Source organism: Leptonotus elevatus, chromosome 1 (genome assembly GCF_054856555.1).
Source record: "Leptonotus elevatus isolate MCC_2025b chromosome 1, RoL_Lele_1.0, whole genome shotgun sequence".
Classification (NCBI taxonomy): domain Eukaryota; kingdom Metazoa; phylum Chordata; class Actinopteri; order Syngnathiformes; family Syngnathidae; genus Leptonotus; species Leptonotus elevatus.
In genome coordinates this window covers 13,779,662-13,799,546 of record NC_141239.1, presented here as the reverse complement: position 1 = coordinate 13,799,546, position 19,885 = coordinate 13,779,662, and the positions used below count along the sequence as shown (strand labels likewise).

Here is a 19,885-nt window from a genome sequence, read left to right as displayed (position 1 = left end):
CAAAACAAATCTACTTGAAATCACATTTAAAATCATCCCCAAAAGCTCATGCATTAAATTAATTACCAAAGACTAAAACAAATTACATTTTTACTATAATTATCGTTAGTTTTAGTTAGTTTTGTAAACATAAAATGTAGTTTCAGTTAGTTTTCGAGTTTTTTTTAAATTTTGTTAACAAAATAATTTTTTTCATTTTAGTTTGATTTTTTTTCGTTAGTTTTAGTTAACTAAAACAACCTTGGTCCCCACTGACCTTTTTGAGAGGATTGATCTCCGATTTCGGCGTGCACTCGATGTGATCCACGCCTGTGGCGGTGACCTTCGTCAAGTAGAGCAGCCACTTGTTCTGCTCCGTGGTCTTGGGCCAGTCAATGTGCAGGGTGGCGGTGCCGACGTCCGCCATGCGCCTCCCAATGTTGATGACCTGAAAGAGACGGGCGGGATTATGTGAACCAAGAAGTCACACTATGGAGGATGTCAAACCTTGTGTCTTGTGTACTCACTCTGATCTGATGTATGAGGGGACTTCCGATGTCACTTTCCGTCTTCATGGAATTCTGATCTTTAGCCTTTCCGCGGAATTGCACCTGGGAGGGCTGAGCTTGCCTTGGAAAACAGAAACACACACACAGATTTTGCCATCAATTCTGTACGGGTGCACATAAAAATAAAAAAAAGTGTTGTGAGCGTGTAGAACAATTTGTTACCCCAATATAGAGAGCTGCAACAAGATGGCCACGTTTGCCTTCGCTTTAACAGCAGCTAGTGTCAACTGCTCGCTGGTTCTGCATCGGATCAAAAAAACACCGGTCCTCATCATGTATATTATTTGGTAAGATTCAATACAGTAGGTCATGGGTTTACTGTGTGGAATGTACCATGGTTTATCAATAACTCACTCTAGCGCAATAGCAAAATCATAATTATAGTCAGTAATTGTATGAAAAGGAATTTCACACTCTCAGTGGCCCCTTGATTAAATTTCCACTAAAAAATAAAGTAAAATCAATTTTCTTTTTAAGTACATTATCACCATTCACCACATGAAGGCGAGGGGGGTGCTATATTGTTTTATAAATTCAAACTTTTGTTGGATTTCTATAATAGATCTTTTATACATGCATTGAAAAATGTATGATCAAAAATTTAATATTTTAACTCATTCACTGCCATTGACGGCTACAAACGTAAAAAAAAAATCATTTAACTATTTCTATTAGTTAAACATTTTTTCCACTTTTGTTAACAAGAGTATGAAAACCTAGAATTTTTTAATTGTACATTTAGAACAGATATGAAATTTGTGATTAAGTGCGAGTTAACTAGTGAAGTCATGCGATTCAAAACTTTAATCGCCTGACGTCCCGAATTTTGTAATAATCTTTTATTTAAATTTTAATTGATTCTCTGCCATTGACGGCTATAAACGTCAAAAATTCATTTAAACTATTTCTATTAGTTTAACATTTCTTCCCCCTTTTGTTAACAAGACTATGAAAACCTAAACATTTTGTATTGTACATTTAGAATCGATGTAAAATTTTATTAATCGTGAGTTAACTTGTGAAGTCTTGCGATTAATTACAATTAAGAATTTTAATCGCCTTTTGCCCCAAATTTTAAATAATCTTTTTTTTTTATGAATTTATGGCAGTAAATGAGTTAATATGTACAAAATTTTGTCCATATTTAAAATAGCATTTTTGTCTGGTTAGGAAGTGTGTGTACATTTTTACACACACAATTGTGCTTTTCTGCAAATAATCTAGCTCGTCTGTCTGTTTTAAAATTCAAAAGTGGCCTTTGGGGCACAAAGGTTTGCTTATATTTTAAAGGAGAAGTCAACCCAAAAAAACATGTTCTATGCAGTCAAGCTAGTGTTCTTCTTAATATTACATTTGTGGAATATGAGTTAAGAAGCAAAATCAACCAGTTTTTATCCATCTCAGTGGGCGGCCATTTTGCCACTTGCTATCAACCGAAAATGACATCACAGTTGCTCAGGGCCAATCACCTCACCTGTTTTCTGAAGCTGTGCCATGATTGGTCATTACCTGAGCACTGAGCAACTGTGAGGCTATTTTCAGTTGACAGCAAGTGGCAAAATGGTGGATTTTATTTCGTAACTCCGATTCCACAAATGCATTATTTTTCAGAATGCCATGTCTAGACTACTGAAGGCACATGTAACATATTAATGTCAATTAAGTGCACACAATTGGTGTTTAGTTGTTCGGTCAAAGTGAGCTCAAATAAAATCTAGCCGTCAAGACTGAGGCAGATCCAATTTTTGGCCAATGTTGAAATCTCTGTGAAGCGATGTGCTGGTAAAATGACTTTCAATGTAAAAGTGCACCAAATGCGGTCAGGTAAGCTTACGTTTCGGGTTGAAGATCAATCTCTAATTCTGTGGTGTTTAGCGAGATGCCTGCTGTTCCCAGAATAATGTAAAAGGTTTTCTGTAAACACAAACACACATCATGTAAGTTTAAAGAAGAATGCTGAAAGTTGCTCCACACGATTCATTTGAGCACTCATTTAGCAACTTTTCCTTAGCAACTAGCCACAATCAACAACCTCACCTCAGAGTCCCGCTTGAAGGGGTTTCCAAGTTCACAGGTAGCCAGAGAGCCGTTCTTATTGGCCATGCAAGTTACAGCCTGCAATCACAGTCTTTCGGTCAGGAATTGTATATGCGTGTGAATGGGTTTGTGTGTGCGGCGGGGGGGGGGGGTCATACATTGGGTGGGCCGCGGAAAGTGGAGTACGTCAGGGCACGTGGGAAGGCAGCGACCACTGACGCCTCGTGTGCATCATCTCCGTTCTGATTGGTCACCTTCACCTCCAAGGCGATGTTTTTCTGCTTGCTAAGCGAGATCACTGGCACGCCGTTCTCCCTAAACACAAACAATGTTCAAAACATGGAGAAGCACAGGAAAAAAAAAAAGATGCTTTTTTTGTTTTTGTTTTCTTACAATGGTAACGGTTTGAAGGTGTCATCATCAGTTGTCCAGTAGCCATAACGATGCGCCACCTTTAAGTTACTGCGGCAAATATTGTCACTGCCACAACCCTCTTTCACAAATTGAACCTAGGAAGATATGAACATACAGATGACATGGTGAACATACATGACTAACCGAACTAGCGAGCCAATCAGAGAGCTGATTGGTGACCTTGACGGGATTCCACTTATAAGGAGACAGAATGAGTGAGTCCAACTGTTTATTTGCACGCAGATCATCATTTCATACACAGGAAAAGCGTGAAAGAGGTGCGAAAGCGGATATAAAAGAGGCAAGGGTCCTGGGGCGATCCTATTGGTCAGCTTTCTGGAATGCTGATTGGCTCGCTAGTTTACTTTTGATTCTATTGATTTTGTGGGCCCTGGGAAGAATAGGTTCACATGGCAACACAGAGAGGCAGAAAACTGATTGCAAAAAAAAAAAAAAAGATCCACATACATGTAATAGAAGCAGTGCAGCGAAGAGAAAGGCTACGCAAGGAAAATAATAGACTGTTGGGAATAAATTAACTCATTCACTGCCATTGACAGCTATAGACGTCAAAAACTAATTTGAACTATTTCTATTAGTTTAAAAATGTTTTCCCATTTTTGTTAACAAGAGTATGAAAACTTTTTTTTTTGTACATTTAGAACAGATATAAAATTTGTGATTAATCGTGAGTTAACTAGTGAAGTCATGCGATTAATTACGATGACTAATTTTAATCGCCTGATGCCCCAAATTTTTAACAATCTTTTCTTTTTAAACAATTTTTTTTAAATAAACTTTTTTTTTTTTAAAGAAAAGATTACTAAAAATTAGGGGCGTCAGGCGATTAAAATTTGTAATCGTCATTAATCGCATGACTTCACTATTTAACTGATGATTAATCAAAAATTTTACATTTGTTCTAATACAATAATAAAAAATCTAGGTTTTCATACTGTTGTTAACAAAAAATGGGAAAAAATGTTAAACTAATAGAAATAGTTATATTATATTATATATTATATATTATAATATTTTTGACGTTTATAGCCGTCAATGGCAGTAAATGAGTTAATCTAACTTGATGGAACAAATATTAGAATTTAGGTCGTAAATGTAGCTCAGTTCTTCTGATAGTCCACCACTGAGTAATGAGCAGTCAAAGCGTGAGTATATTTTCAAGACCCCTCGTATATACCCACGAAAAAACAAAGGCGTCTTCCATACCTCTCCACGAGTTGTTTCTTCGTCTTTAGCGTCGAGGACAGGAGGAGGCATGTCCGAGGAGCTCTGTCTACGTTTGCGTTTGGTATTCTGGATCTGCACGTCCACATCGATGGGTACCCCTCGAAGTTTGTCACGAATATTGTCCTGTGGGATTACATAGGATTATGGTCACATGACATTACATACACGGGAAGAAAAAAAAGGGCCGGTTTGTTTTCCCCAGCCCACTTGTTGGTAACTGTGGATTTTCAGCAGATTGGGTTACTTTTACCCAAGGTTGGGTTGATTATTTGGACGAAGCAATCCTCAAATCCTCAACCCAACCCAGCATTGGCTTGGTCCCTTTTGGACCCAGCACTGGGTTAGCTACGACACCGAATTGGGTTACTTTAATCCCAACAGTTTTAAGACTCTCTTGTCATTCAGTTGCTGTGAAGGACGGGAGTGAACCTGTATGGCCAGCTGGCGTGTGATGCACTGTTTCCTTCCTTTGGTGTCCAAGACGATGGTCCCTTTGGATTCGTAGTCGCTGTCAGTGCCCGACTGATGAGTAAAGGAGGCCCTGGGGATTAAATTCTTTTTTCTTTGGTCAGAGTCGATCATCAGGGTATAGGCAACCGCTAGAAAGGGACGCCAGAGTCAGCTTTGGTGTGCAAAAAGAGGACAAGTGTTTCTTAAAGGCAAAGTTGATTGGTATTACTCAGTCTTGGAGAGTAGTTCTTGGGGTTGGCAGTGTAGGTGAAGCAAGCTTGAATGTTCATGCTGAGGGAAGAACGCAATCAGAAATGATGTGTTTTCATTGACATTAGTCAGTGAGAAAGATCCATTACATGAAAACTACTTGAGCAACTTCTGTGGAACTTTGTGAGGAGTTTTGGCAGGCGAGGGAGTCGAGTTACATGATTTGACTTGAATCGGGACTAGAATTGAGGGTTTTCTTGGGTAAAACTGACTTGTTATTCATGAGACTTGACAAGTCTTGCTTGTTAGCATTTTGAAGTTGTGTGTCGTTTGCTGTGTATTTTAATAAAAAAGTATTTTTTTCTGTAGAGTACAAATCTGGCAACTCACCAGCATGCAATCATGCGGAAAGCAGAAGCTACTTCATGAACTAAGCATCAAGATGATTACATTTAAATTGCTGTAATGCTATTTAATGCAGGGTGAACTGGTCAACCACTAAGGTAAATGCATGCAGATTAATTTCCGCCTATTAACTCATTCACTGCCATTGACGCCTATAGACGTAAAAAATTCATTTGAACTATTTCTATTAGTTTCACTTTTTTTCCCACTTTTGTTAACAAGAGTATGAAAACCTAGAAATGTTTTTTCTAAGTTTTTTTTGTAAAGAAAAAAAAAGATTATTTTGTTTTAATTGTAATTAAGCACATTAAATAGTTTACTCACGATTAATCACAAATTTTACATCTGTTCTAAATGTACAATAATTATTTTTCTAGGTTTTTATACTCTTGTTAACAAAAGTGGGAAAAACATGTTAAACAAGTACAAATAGTTTAAATGAATTTTTGACGTCTATAGCCGTCAATGGCAGTGAATGAGTTAAGCTGCTTGGTCTAAGACCTTTGAAAGAGAGTTTGGAATGAAACCACAGTGGTTTTCTATTGTGACGTATTAAAGGCTTTCTGTCTGTTTTGGTTGAGTCTGCGTAAGCGCAGTTTTTGATGTGGACGGCTGGCAAAATGCTAGTAACGTGTCCTACCTAATTTAATCCGTGACAGCATAATAACGTGTCGATTTTCTAGCCAAGTAGCCCCTTCAGACCCGCATTTTGTCTGCTGGGCAAAATTTCTTTTTTTAATGCTCTTTTCCCACATAAGAACAACATGGAAAAAATTTGAGGGGGTTATCTTACGTTTTTAGTTGTTATAGTGGACGCCAGGATAGTATGGCTGTAATGTGTTAAAATTTACCAAGCTTATATGTAAAATTTTTATCATGAACATAATGCAAATCAACTTACGATTGTGATTGGTTCGTTAAGATCCAATCATGAACCAGAAGTGTTGACATCATCAGAAAAATGCGTTTTGGTTTAGACATGTCCACTGGGGCTATCTACGGGTCTTAGCGATTGGTGATGGACAAATGAAGCTTCATGAAGCACTGATATTTTTTGACTCCTCTTGATGGCACTCTAGGTTTAAAGATGCAATGGAAATTGAATCACTTTCCATTGGACTTGTCTTTTTATATTTATACCAAGCGCACCATGTAGAGGGGTAAAAAAAATAACACAAGTGCTTTATGAAGCTTCATGAAGCTTCATTTTCCCGTCACTACTAGCGATCTAACATGATTTTGGGCTGGCCTTGGTGTTCATGTTAGAGCACAGCGATATGCGATAGCAATGTAAGGTATTTGTTATTATTATTATTACCACCTTGAACAATGTGGTGTTTGGTAACTTTTTTTTCCTGGCAAGTAGTCATTTCGATATGTGAGACAATATGTGCAACGTTCATTTTCTCTACACCAAACTACGACTCTTTGGTCACAGTTGAAGATTGTGCTCTTGCTATTCGTGCTTCATGTATGAAGCCACATACCAGAACTTGTTCCCACAGTTCTTTTTGGTTAGGTCGATTTCCTTTGGTGTGAAAGTGACTTCCTTCTTGATGGCGATGACTGGACGGGCTCTGAAAAGACAGGATGAGCTTTTCTATAGGCAGGAGTTGCGATGCCAAACAGAGCAGAGCATTTACTTGTACAGAAAGATGGCGTCAGAGAGGGATCCAATGGCCAGGTCGGGGTAGGAGTTCTTGTCCAGATCCATGTTACCCGCTAAAGAGTAGCCAAACATCATCACTCCCGAAGGCTTGCCAGACAAAATCTACAGCAAAAATTTTACAAACATTTGTTCAAAAATGTTGGATAACTACATTTTCTCAACGTTACACAAGGCTAAGAGGTTTTCTTTGTGCACCTGTGCTGCTTTCTTGGATTTGAGTCCTGTGTTTGACCCATGGTAGATGAAGACATTTCCTGAATTGTCGTCATCGTAAGGGGCTCCTACTGCAAAGTCTATTACAGTGAAGAACAATCATGACTGTAAAGGAGAGGTTCTCAAACTTTTTTTTCTGTAAATGTCAAACTTGCCCAAACACCAGTAGATGACATCATTGCCCCGTTTGTTTGTACAAAATAAACACCGTTTGAGAGTCCATGGGAGTAACGGCTGCATTTTGTGCAACCTATCGATTACAAAAGAACGAGATAAGACAAAAAGGAGAAAGTCTTTTTGTCAGATTCGGTTTATATATAATTATTGAACATAATATCGTGTGGGTATTAAAAGTTTTAAATGTTTCTAAAATGGCTGGCACTGAATGAGTGTTAAATACAGAGATGGGCACTCCGCAATTTCGGCCAGTGCTTTGTAACCCGGAACAACGGACGAAAACCTGTTTCAGTCAGTGCCCAGTCCATGTATTTTTTTTTCCAGGCTTCGCATCATAAAGCACTTGCCCAAAATGTGTGCATCCGTCAACGACGGGGGCCAACAGAGAGTCAGAAGTGCCCACCTCTGTTTAAATATAAGTACCGCGTGTAGCCATAGCAATTAAAACGTTGCCTATTTTTTTAGAGAAAAGACACAATTTTACAAGAATTTTTTTTTAGAGTATGTTGCAATGGATTATTGGATTAAGTAGCCTATATTAACATTGTAGACAGACAATATAAAACATACATTCTTTATCCTCTGCAAAAATCATCTTTTTTTAGTATAGTTTCCCTCAAATTATTAGAACAGAAGCCTCACCATGGTAACCATCCTGGTTGATGTCTCCCAGATTTTCCACAGCCAGGCCAAACATGGAGTCCTGCGGCCCATCTATTCTGGTGGGGGTGACCTTGTCCCATTTCCCGTCTTTGTTCACAAAGACGTAAGTGGCACCTCCGATTTCGCCATCCTTCTCGAAGTACTGAGGCGCTCCCACCACCATGTCATCCCAGCTATCAGACGACACCATCAGCATTTAATACACTACTCACCTTCAAACACTGATAATGCTGAAAAACAAAAAAAACATTCCGTGCTTCCACTTCCACTCACCCGTCCCCGTTGAGATCCAGCACGGCCAGGTCATAACCAAAAGATGAGGCCAGCCCCTCCCCTTCCAGTGTGTACTCTTGCAGCAAGATGTTCTTCGTATTAGGGCCTTTTTTGAGAAACACCACTGCGCCGCTGTGGTTGGCCCTGGGAGCGCCCGCCACCACCGTCAGCTGGCCTTTCTTGGTCAGACGTTTGCTTGAGTCCAGAGAGAAACCTGTCACCAGGAGACAAAGGCTTGTGAGTAATTAGAGCATCTCTGTAAACACATGACACTGTGATAATTGCGCACGCTTTACCAAGGTAGCTGCTGGCAGGAGCGGGGACAAGGTCGGGGTTCTTCTCGTTTTCATCCCCTGCCTCAAAAGGGCCGTCGTCATAAATGTCCATCTCTAGGAGGGTGTCATTCTTTTGTTCCAGACGGACCACACCTAGAGGAGAAGATGAGTGGGGATAGTGGTACAGTTTTAACTCATTCACTGCCATTGACGGCTATAGACGTCAGAAATTCATTTGAACTATTTCTATTAGTTTAACATTTTTTTCCACTTTTGCTAACAAGAGTATGAAAACCTAAAAAAAATATATATATTGTAAATTTAGAACAGATATAAAATTTGTGATTAATCGTTAGTTAACAAGTGAAGTCATGTGATTAACTACAATTTAAAAATGTAATCGCCTGACGGGCCTAATTAAAAAAAATATATATATATATATATGGGCCGTTTAATCGTAATTAATCGCATGATAATTTTATATCTGTTTTAAATGTACAGTAAAAAAATCTAGGTTTTCATAAAAAAAAATTATGAAATGAAAGTTAAACTAATAGAAATAGTTCACATGAATTTTTGACATCTATAGTCGTCAATGGCAGTGAATGAGTTAAAGTCAACTTTAAACATTTCTTGCCAATATTATGTTCTATGTGACCTCACTCGTCTAAACATGACATTCTGATTAATATTACTTTTGTGGAATAAGAGTTATGAAGCAAAATCCAGCCATTTTTATCCATTTCAGGGGTCGGCCATTTTGCCACTTGCTGTCGACTAAAGATGACATCACAGTTGCTCAGGGCTCAGGCAATGAGCAATCACAGCTCACCTGTTTTCTGAAGCTGTTACTTGAGACCTGAGCAACAGTGATGTCATATTCAGTCAACAGCAAGTGGCAAAATGGCCGACCCCTGAGATGGATTAAAAACAGCTAGATTTGACTGCTTCACTCATATTCCACTAACGCAATATTAACCACAATACCATATTTAGACCAATGCAGGCTGCATAGAACATATTATTGTCCCAAAATGTTTTTTTAGATAACTTCCTCTTTCAAAAAATTCCCAACCGATCAAACCATGTCACATCTTATGGGTCACCTTTCCAGTTGTAAGCTCCGGGAGCCCCAAAGATGAAGTAGTGGTAGTCCCTGTCGAAAGTGGCTGAGAGTCCCTGCTGGCAGGAGCCGAACATCTCGTGACCTCTCGGCCTGCTGTCACAGAAATGCCAGTTTCCTCCATCCTCGCTGGATAAAGGATCGATTTGCAAATCCTGACTCAGCACGTAGCAGCGGCCGATGATGTCGCGGGATTCGATGGGGGTCCTCACGTTGGTCCTGCGCTGGTATCGATGAGCGCAGGTCTACATGGGGAAACAAAAAAAACATCATTTAACAATAACAAAAATAAATAAATAAACAAAAACAATAAAATACTATAATATACTTAAAGCACAGAAGCTGCTGTCGGCCACAACTCCCGCCCTGACACTCACGCATAGACCGACTCGACTTAAAGGCATGTATCTCACACAGTGCCTTTTGTAAAGTATTTGCCCTCTTCTCAATATTTATTTTTATTTTCACCGCTTTAATGTTTAATAAATATCAGATGAAGACAACCCAGGCAAAGCATAAAATGCAGTTTTCAAACATCATTTTTATTTATTAAGGGGCAAAACAAACCTATCCAAAGCTACCTGGGCCTGAGTGTATAAAGTACTGATAACTAGTACCAGTAGCTAATAACTGGTTAGGCCACCCTCAGCAACAATAACTCAAATCAAATCAAAACTGGTAATGAGTCTTTCACATCTCTGTTGAGGATATTTTGGCCGAATCCTCCTTGCAGAATTTCTTTCTGAAAGGTACACACTACACAGAAAATTTGACTCTATTTATAGTGGGACCAAATAGACTCAGGTTTAGAGTAATATTTACACTTTAAAATACAGAATTGAAAAATATAAATAAAAGTCACTCAAGGGTTGAAGAACAAACGCACGACCTTCAGTTTGGGAGACATTCGATTTACCTGAGACGCGCAGCTCCTTCTGTGTGTTAGCATATCGCTCATGTCAGCTAGACTCTTTGTAACTCCAAGACCAAAAATTATGTTTTTGGTCTCCTCTTGCAGGTAAGCAAAGAGTAGGAGGGGCATAGCTCAGGTGATAGTGTGGCAGTCTCCCAACCTGAAGGTCATGAGTTCGTTCCTCAACCCTGACTTTCATTTTATGTTTTTTTGTTTTTCCATTCTTTAGTTTACTGTGTAAATATTAGCCTAGTCTAAAACAGAGTCTATTTGGTCCCACTCTAAATAGAGTCAAATTTACTCTACAGAATTGACTGTAATAGTGAAATGAACTTGCGCGAAATTTTGATGCACTTACCACAATCTTGCCACCTGGCCCCTGACTGTTGACTGTCACGCCCATCCACTGGTTCTGTTTGCTTTCTCGAGTGGTGTCCTCTGCACAATATTCAAAGCAATTAGTGTGATATTATTTCAAAAGCTCAGCATTATAATAACACCTCCAGGCCACAGTCGGACAAATCTCACCGTCTTCATCAAAATTAACTCGCGCGCAGCTCTTAGAGGATGAGCTCATTTCACAGCTGTAGAGTCCCCCCGTCACTGTCGCCTTTTGACCGCTAAAGCCTTTGGCTCTCGGGGCCCCGACCAGTAGCCTGGAACAGACGCAAGAAAGAATACATTAGGAAAAACACCATATGGGGCTCCATCAGTTGCACACTGTGCAGTTGAAGAAGCTTAAACTGTCATTTTCACTCGACTAGCGCTTCCTCTTGTGCATCACATTAGCACACATTCCAGTGTTTAACACAGCAACCAATTCAAAGACGCCTTCTATCGCTCTCTGCACACACACAGGACGCCTTTGTGGGTTGAAGATCGAGGCAAAGGCCTCGAGCCGTTTAAACCTACGAGTGAGCAGAGTGCTGCTGAAAAACAGAGATGTCATCTTTTGAGCGAATGCTTTTGTGACATATTTACATCGACTGTCAATCGGGTGCTGAGTTCCCGGCCACTCGGCCAGGCATAATTCGTTTCACTATTTTGTACACATTGGTAAGAAAATGTATATGAAAAGACATTCACAACACGTAAATTGACATTTGTGAATACTGTAGTTTGAATATTAACATATGCGATCTTCTTTGTGTCTTAATAGGAGTTATAATGTTAACTGGAAACTAGTCCGTTAGCTTGGCTTTAACTAATTCACTCCCAGCCATTTTCACTGAAGCAACCCCCTCCGCTCCCGGCTGTTTTACTGGATTTTAAATGATTTTGCAAGGCCCACAGAGTATTGTGTTCTATGGAAAACATGGAACCTACCAAAAGAAAGAGTCTCTTCTTTTATCAGGAAAAAAAACGTATATTTGTATCTGTTTCCGTTTTGCAGCAATTAGCATTAGAATATAGCTAAATGTCATCATTATGCACAAATCTGTTGAAAACACTGGGGAAACTAGCTTTTTTGCATCGTGGCCCTGGTTGATCTCTTATACTCTGCTGCCACCTGCTGGCCGTTTCTTGTAATGACGACCATTGCTTTAAGCAACCTGTTCAAGTCGGAGGCTGCATCAAAGCCTTCTGTAGGCTCTAGCATTTAAAAAAAAACACAAAAAAGACCATGGCAATATTTAAAATAGAACATTTTGATATGTTTTGGGGAGCAAATGACTTAATATTAACACATGCACACCACACAGCAGCTTGCTTCTCTAATTACTACCTAAACCCTTTCTCACTACAATAACATAATATCCTGGATCAGAGCCGACCCAAAGCAACCACAAGGGGGCCCCCAGAAAAGAAAAGTGTGTATGTGCGTGAGATAGAGAGAGAGAGACAGACAGACAGTGAGTGAGTGAGTGAGTGAGTGAGTGAGTGAGTGAGTGAGTGAGTGAGACTAAAGCAACCACAAGGGGGCCCCCCAGAAAAGAAAAGTGTGTATGTGTGTGAGAGAGAGAGAGAGACAGACAGATAGACAGACAGTGAGTGAGTGAGTGAGTGAGTGAGTGAGTGAGTGAGTGAGTGAGTGAGTGAGTGAGTGAGTGAGTGAGTGAGTGAGTGAGTGAGTGAGTGAGTGAGTGGGTGAGTGAGTGAGTGAGTGAGTGAGACTGGCAGAAAAACAGACAGACAGACAGTGAGTGAGTGAGTGAGTGAGTGAGTGAGTGAGTGAGTGAGTGAGTGAGTGAGTGAGTGAGTGAGTGAGTGAGTGGGTGAGTGAGTGAGACTAACAGAAAAACAGACAGATAGACAGACAGTGAGTGAGTGATTGAGTGAGTGAGAAAGAGAGACAGTATAACAGACAGACAGACAATGAGTGAGTAATTGAGTGAGTGAGTGAGTGAGACTGGCAGAAAAACAGACAGACAGTGAGTGAGTGAGTGAGTGAGTGAGTGAGTGAGTGAGTGAGTGAGTGAGTGAGTGAGTGAGTGAGTGAGTGAGTGAGTGAGTGAGTGAGACAGACAAACAGTGACAGTGACAGTGACAGACAGACAGTGAGTGAGTGAGTGAGTGAGTGAGTGGGTGAGTGAGTGAGACAGACAGACAAACAGTGAGTGAGTGAGTGAGAAAGTGAGTGAGTGAGTGAGTAAGTGAGTGAGTGGGTGGGTGGGTGGTTGAGTGAGTGAGTGAGACTGGCAGAAAAACAGACAGTGAGTGAGTGAGTGAGTGAGTGAGTGAGTGAGTGAGTGAGTGAGTGAGTGAGTGAGTGAGTGAGTGAGTGAGTGAGTGAGTGAGTGGGTGAGTGAGTGAGTGAGTGAGTGAGACAGACAAACAGTGACAGTGACAGACAGACAGTGAGTGAGTGAGTGAGTGAGTGGGTGAGTGAGTGGGTGGGTGAATGAGTGAGTGAGTGAGTGAGACAGACAGACAAACAGTGAGTGAGTGAGTGAGTGAGTGAGTGAGTGAGTAAGTGAGTGAGAAAGTGAGTGAGTGAGTGAGACGGACGGACAGACAGACAGACAGACAGACAGTCAGTGAGAGAGAGAGAGAGAGAGAGAGAGAGAGAGAGAGAGAAAGACAGACAGACAGAGAGAGAGACAGACAGAGAACTAATTAATATATTATTAATATATTATTAATATATTTTCCAGGTGTATATATAAGCAACCTCAAAAATGGACAAGAAACGCCTATGATTCCCTGTATGTATTTGACACCCTCTTCTCAGTCCACTTCCACTCTTCTGACAACATGTTGTGATGTCATTCAATCATGGTGGAATAAAAACAGGCTTTCACCAAGTTTCCATTCGAAACAAAGTATAGAATCCAAATTAATTGAAATAAGATTCATATTGAACTCAAGAATTACTGTGTTGTAATGTGTCTTTAATCAGCAAAATAGCACTCTATTATACTGGGGAAAATTTTAATTTAACATTAAAAATTTTTTTTTTTTTTTAATAAGTTGCCTTGCTTCTTTTGGTAAACAATTTGGCCACCAGAGAAAAAATAACTGTATACTGTACATGGAGACGGTCACATCTCAGTAAGCTGTAGTAATAGTTGTCATTCCCCGCAGAGGATAAAGAAGATATACAGGTGAGTATTATTGTTTTATCAACTGAAATGCCTTGCTCCAACGTTAGAAAATGGATAGCGCTGACATTACTCGCCAATTCACTGACAGTAGCCCAGCTGTTAATCTTATCGTTGAACGGCAGAGGAGGAAGCACTGTTACGTTGGCCTCGTCCACAGGAAGAACAAAGAAAAACAGACAGTGTGTGTGTGTGTGTGCGCGCGCTGGTGTGTAATAATTTACACACAAATGCACACATGGACACACATTCCGTGGTGCAGAGCAACAGAGTGACCATAACAGAGTCATCCCATTGAGAGAGGTGTAATTTATTTTTTGTTTTTTTGCTTCTTCTTTTTTTTTCTCGGCAGTTTTTTCTTGGGCGCAGCCTGTTGCTTGGCAACATCTGGCGGCGCCCTGTCAGAGAGAGAGAGAGAGAGAGAGAGAGAGACAGAGAGACAGAGAGACAGAGAGAGAGAATGCGGCCAATTCAACCATATGCTGCCCAACCTCAATTTTTCCACAAAATGTCTGCCAGGAGCCCATCCCGAGTCTATTCAAAAATGTGCTGCCCAGATCATTAAATTATTTATGTCAAAATTCTGTTCAGCTTCTGCAGTTTTTTTTTTTTTTTAAGATATTTGATGTTGGATAATCTTTCATAACCTGAGGCAGAAGAAAGTCCAAGGAACAAAAAGATGACACTGCTCCTTGTTAGCTAGCAAATACCAAGGCCCCACAATTTCCCTGCATGCTTACCTGTCGTTATACTTAAATATTATCAAGAGATTCAACACAAATTGTATGAGATAAGGAAATGTAAAATAATGCCCAGTTTTGATTGACACTGTCAGAGAGGGATTCATTTAGCAGTACAGTATACTGTATATGTTGATTATTGTAGGTTGTAGTTGCAGCAAGGCACTGCGCTATATTGAAGTGTTTCTGAGAGTACTTCGTAGAATAGAATATAAAAAGTCGGCACACTAATAATAGAATAACACCTTACCCCTTAAAAAAAACTATGCATATAAAAAGTCTACACACCCATCACGGTTTTGATGGGGGTATCGCATATAGCATGTACACAAGACGCATGTAAACTGGTTATTCTGAACGTTTCAGAATTTTGACATTAACCCGAATATTGATGACATATAAACATAGTGATTCCAGACCATCTGTCTGCCTAAAAATTAGGGGTGGGAATCTTTGAATTTCTCACAATTTGATTCGATTCCGATTTTTGTGTCTGCGATTCGATTCAGAATAGATTTTTCGGTTAGGGGCGATTTTTTTTTACCATTCAAAATGATTTGATTGACAATGATTTTTGCTTCAATCTATAGATGTGCAAGGAATTGTAATGATCTACTCCAGTCTGACTCGCTAATGCTAATTAGCGTGCTACTCGGGGCACTTTTATCACTCAAAAGAACGGCTCCACGCTGAAAAAAGAACAACTTTTATTGCAATAACTTCATCGTGACTTTTTCCTTCTACTCTCTAATGTGGCTACAACTTAACAGTGTATCAGACCGCGTGGAACCACACTGCCCCTCAGTGGCCAAATCGGGTACAACATGAACAGCGCTCCAAATAAAGGCACACACAGACAAAGGCAAGACAGTATAAAATAATTTAAATAAAATCGATTTTGGGACATTTAAAATCGATTCTGAATCGTACTAAATGAGAATCGCGATTCTTATGAGAATGGATTTTTTGGCACACTCCTACTAAAAATGTCCACATTGCTGCCCTCTGAACTTGAGAAAACACAATGCGGTTTTTATGTATATATTCATTGTTACTGAATTTACTTTAATTTATGTTATTTTATAAAGATTAAATATATTACTGTTTTAGTCACTGAGTAGCCTAATTAATTAGTCTCAAGTAAATATTTAGAGGTGGGGGGTTTTTCCCTTTGACTTGAATAAAAATAATCTAAAGTAACAGCACAGTCACTTAACTCATTCACTCCCAGCTATTTTCACTGAAGCAACCCGCTTCGCTCCAGGAATATTGTCTTCTATGGCTATAAGAACATGGAACCTACCAAAAGAAAGATTAGAGTCTCTTCTTTCATCAGGAAAAAAAGTATCTGTTCCGTTTTGCAGCATTAGAATATAGCTGAGTTTCATCATTAGTCACAAATCTGTTGAAAACACTGGGGAAACGAGCTTGTTGCAACGATGCCCTGCTGCCACCTGCTGGCCGTTTTTGTAATGACGACCATTGATTTAAGCGACCTCTTCAGGGCAGAGGCTGCGTCAAAGCCTTCTGTATACTCTTAGCATAAAAAAACAACAACATATACTGTAAATATGTTTATGAGACCATGGCAATATTTTAAATATAACGTTTTTGTATGTGTTTGTGAGCAAATAAGTTAAAGGGGAATTTTAGTATAACATGCAACATAATTATATGTACTATACACCCCCACTCTAAATATGGTATTCTGATTAATATTGCATTTGTGGAATACGAATTAAGCTACAAAATCCCCGTTTTTATCCATCTCAGGGGGTGGCCATACATCATAGTGCCTAAGGCTACGTTTATATAATGGCAATTTGAGCAAAAGTGGCATCTCATCTCCACTTTTTACTTCACATATCGATGAGCATTTATCAGAGAAAATGTGTGAGCAATTCTATTGGAATTCTATCGTGTGCATACCAGGTGGCTAAGTTGCTGCCATATCCATGCGTTGCGCATGAGTAAAATCTCCCTTCATCTTTGATCTGCGTTCTACGTCAATAATCAAAAAACAAAATGACTCTTACTAGCAATTTCCATTTCGACAGATGAAGAAGTTGAGTTACAAGCAACTTTAGACTATAAGGTAAAAAACAAACGAAAAAACGGCGTTGAATGGGAGTCCAGCCAAACAAAATACGCTGATGGATATAGTCAGACATGTTTGTTTACGTCCCTGTACTGGCACATGTAAACGGAGTATTGAGTATTCAAGTCCCCAAAACGCTATTTAAACGAAAGGCGCTTCTGATAGTATATTTTGGAGTTTTTACCAAAAACTGGCCCTAAGGGCTCCACTTGTTAACATCATATGACCCAGAAAGCAGGTGTACCGTGACGCTCGTTATCTGTTACTACCCACTACTTTATACTATTGGGAGTAGCGTTGATGAGTTACTTCACAACTTAAGGCGGCGTTTTGGTGACCCGTCAGGCTTCCCGTTCTGTTTTTGACGGCTTGTAACTGTAATTGTGACATGTCAAATGACAATAAATCTGAAATTCTATTCCATTATCAAGCTGAGGGTCAAAATCCTTCTTAATAATGAACCTCAACAATAAACACTGTTAAATCAACACCTCTCTTGTACTGGCGCTCGATTGTGCAAGTGTACCTAATAAAGTGTCCATAGACTGCACACTCCCACGCTTCATATCCACGCATTGGTCAAACTTCCGCCGAGCTTTTACGCCCTCACTTAGAGGCAGGAAGCTGTCTGCCCATGATGACGCACGCCTACTCACAAACACACACGCATGTACAGGTACACAACCATAGCAGCAGCTCCTCTTGCCCTCACCTGCAGGTACACGCACAACACATCGCTGCAGGGCGTGAAGAACCAAATATGATACGACGAAATACTTGCTGCACACGTGGCCTGCGAGGGGATTGTGACTCAAGCGTGAAGGAGTGGGGGAGCACAAATGAACATAAAAGCACACTCATTTCACCATACTGTGTTGTAAACCAATAAACTCAGATATTCACTTCTGAAACGAGCTCGTTCCAGCCCCGCGTGTGCTCTGTGAAGATCTTGCAAAACAAACGTAGCTTGTGCAAGCATGCACACACATATCCGAGCTTGGAATCTGACGTTCCGCATCCACGTGTCTCGACAGCATTTATAGTCAACCAATAGAATCAAACTGGATAATGTGCCCTTGACCGGAGACTTAAAACAAGATTCTCTAGATCCGTGATGCCCAACTCGTGTGCCATGGTACGTTCGTGTGCCGTGACTTGGTCCGAACGTATTTACTTACTCCAAATAATGTAGTTTTTATCCAGCAAAATGTTCTGCCAACGAGGTGGCAGAAAGGCACATAATAACCAATCAATCAATCAATCAATCAATCATGGCATTTATAATCATGTTGTCTTGTACGGGAAAATCCACAGGAACTAAGTATACATGATTTAGAAGAAGGAAAAGAAGCACAAGAATTGAACAAATGAGTGATAATTCATTAGGATATATTGATTGCTGGGCAATAAATCGAATTAATTCGATACATCGTCATTTTCAATATCGAATCGTTGAAAATTGGCTAAATTGTGAAATCGAATGTTGCCTTCTAGATTATTAAAAGCTTTTGTTCTTATGTTCTGTTACATCTAGATGTTATTGTGAGTTGTGATTTTGCACAAGTGGCAGAATGCTGGATGGTTGGTTTACAAGACATGTTTACAAAAGCTACCAACTACTTTGTGGCATTTAAACACAAACTATGAATGTTAGATTGGTTAAATCTGATTTAAAATCAGCATACATTATTGTCTGAACATTTTGCACAAGAACTATTTTTTGAATAAATGAAACCTTTCAATAAATGTTTGTTGAGTCTGTTAGATTAAAATCAATTCACATTCCACCACTGTCAGTGTCCAATCCTTCCATAACAGGATCCGTTGTCATGACAAGAGTAAAATATGGACGGCTATTTTCGCAACATGCACACTCCTTGGCTTTTTGATTCATGTTGTTGTAAAATGTCATATTTAATATCTCATGTGTATTTTTACATATTTTAAGCACATGCATATCGAAACTCATGTTATATTTTGGTCTTAAAGTAAGACCAAAATAAATATTTTAATTATTATGATTAAGACTGTTAATCATAATAATTATTTTTCGGAGACTTTTTTTTTAACTATACTTTGCTGCACTTGTGTAGATTTTTCTGATAACGTTTTACTTCCTTTGAAAACAGACATGGGGGGGGGGGATCCACGGAGTATAAACGAAGAAGAAGCAAGACATTCTCATACTGTATTTTCATTATATTTGCATTTTGTTATGTGCATTAATTTCAGATTCTGCTGGGGAAATTCATGAGTGCTTTGTCACGGGTATATTTAGTGTTTGAGTTCTTTTACCACCCCTGTTTAAAACCCTGCGAGTCTAAAATGAAGCCCTATCACCTGTGGCGCAACGTGACGTGAGCGCGCACGCGAACGTGCGCGAGCCCAAAGGCTCACTCATTACTCAACTTTAACAGAAAAAAGGCAAGACTTCTTAAACATTAACAAAGGTTGAAAACTGAAGGGCGCAGACACATTACACACTACCTGCATGAGCCCAAATGATGACGTATGAGTGCATAATTATTCACATTAACATTACTTGAACGCAAAATGTGAGAAGGTGCGTGTCGAATAAAAGTTGCTCTCACATTCGTTTATCCTGCGGGTAAAGCTGCCGGTGCATGGCAAGGGAGAAGCCGAAGAGGCTGTTTGGATCTCCGTCCTTGCGCACGACGTCCTCGGTGTCCAGGTTGAAGGCTGAAGACGGTCGACCGCATCCCAGCAGGAAGGCGAGTAGCAGCCGCAGTGCACCTGACGCCATCCCCTCCATGACACTCGTGTGGATTCAATGGAAAAACTTGTGTTTTAAAAAAAGAAAGAAGTGAATCCTCGCTCCGAGAGCGAAGTGACACTGTGAGAATGTAAGGAGGGGCTGCGCGGTGAA

The 19,885-nt window shown here is 39.8% G+C and overlaps 1 protein-coding gene across 2 annotated transcripts in view; it reads right to left on the bottom strand.

Annotated features, from left to right (window-relative positions):
* Window positions 1-19,885, bottom strand: part of LOC147180963 (integrin alpha-6-like) — a 24,922-nt gene extending 5,037 nt beyond the window's left edge. For both annotated transcript variants that reach the window (XM_086075576.1, XM_086075586.1), the window contains exons 1-20: window positions 19,590-19,885; window positions 11,147-11,274; window positions 10,977-11,056; window positions 9,689-9,950; window positions 8,604-8,735; window positions 8,308-8,521; window positions 8,014-8,207; window positions 7,177-7,274; window positions 6,956-7,083; window positions 6,800-6,889; window positions 4,927-4,988; window positions 4,677-4,846; window positions 4,227-4,370; window positions 2,979-3,094; window positions 2,744-2,900; window positions 2,586-2,663; window positions 2,383-2,462; window positions 711-788; window positions 507-609; window positions 257-427 (exon numbers count right to left, since the gene is read on the bottom strand). In XM_086075576.1, coding sequence (XP_085931702.1) covers window positions 257-427; window positions 507-609; window positions 711-788; window positions 2,383-2,462; window positions 2,586-2,663; window positions 2,744-2,900; window positions 2,979-3,094; window positions 4,227-4,370; window positions 4,677-4,846; window positions 4,927-4,988; window positions 6,800-6,889; window positions 6,956-7,083; window positions 7,177-7,274; window positions 8,014-8,207; window positions 8,308-8,521; window positions 8,604-8,735; window positions 9,689-9,950; window positions 10,977-11,056; window positions 11,147-11,274; window positions 19,590-19,771 — 2,667 coding nt within the window. In that variant the 5' untranslated portion in view covers window positions 19,772-19,885. The remainder of the gene's footprint in view (window positions 1-256; window positions 428-506; window positions 610-710; window positions 789-2,382; window positions 2,463-2,585; window positions 2,664-2,743; window positions 2,901-2,978; window positions 3,095-4,226; window positions 4,371-4,676; window positions 4,847-4,926; window positions 4,989-6,799; window positions 6,890-6,955; window positions 7,084-7,176; window positions 7,275-8,013; window positions 8,208-8,307; window positions 8,522-8,603; window positions 8,736-9,688; window positions 9,951-10,976; window positions 11,057-11,146; window positions 11,275-19,589) is intronic.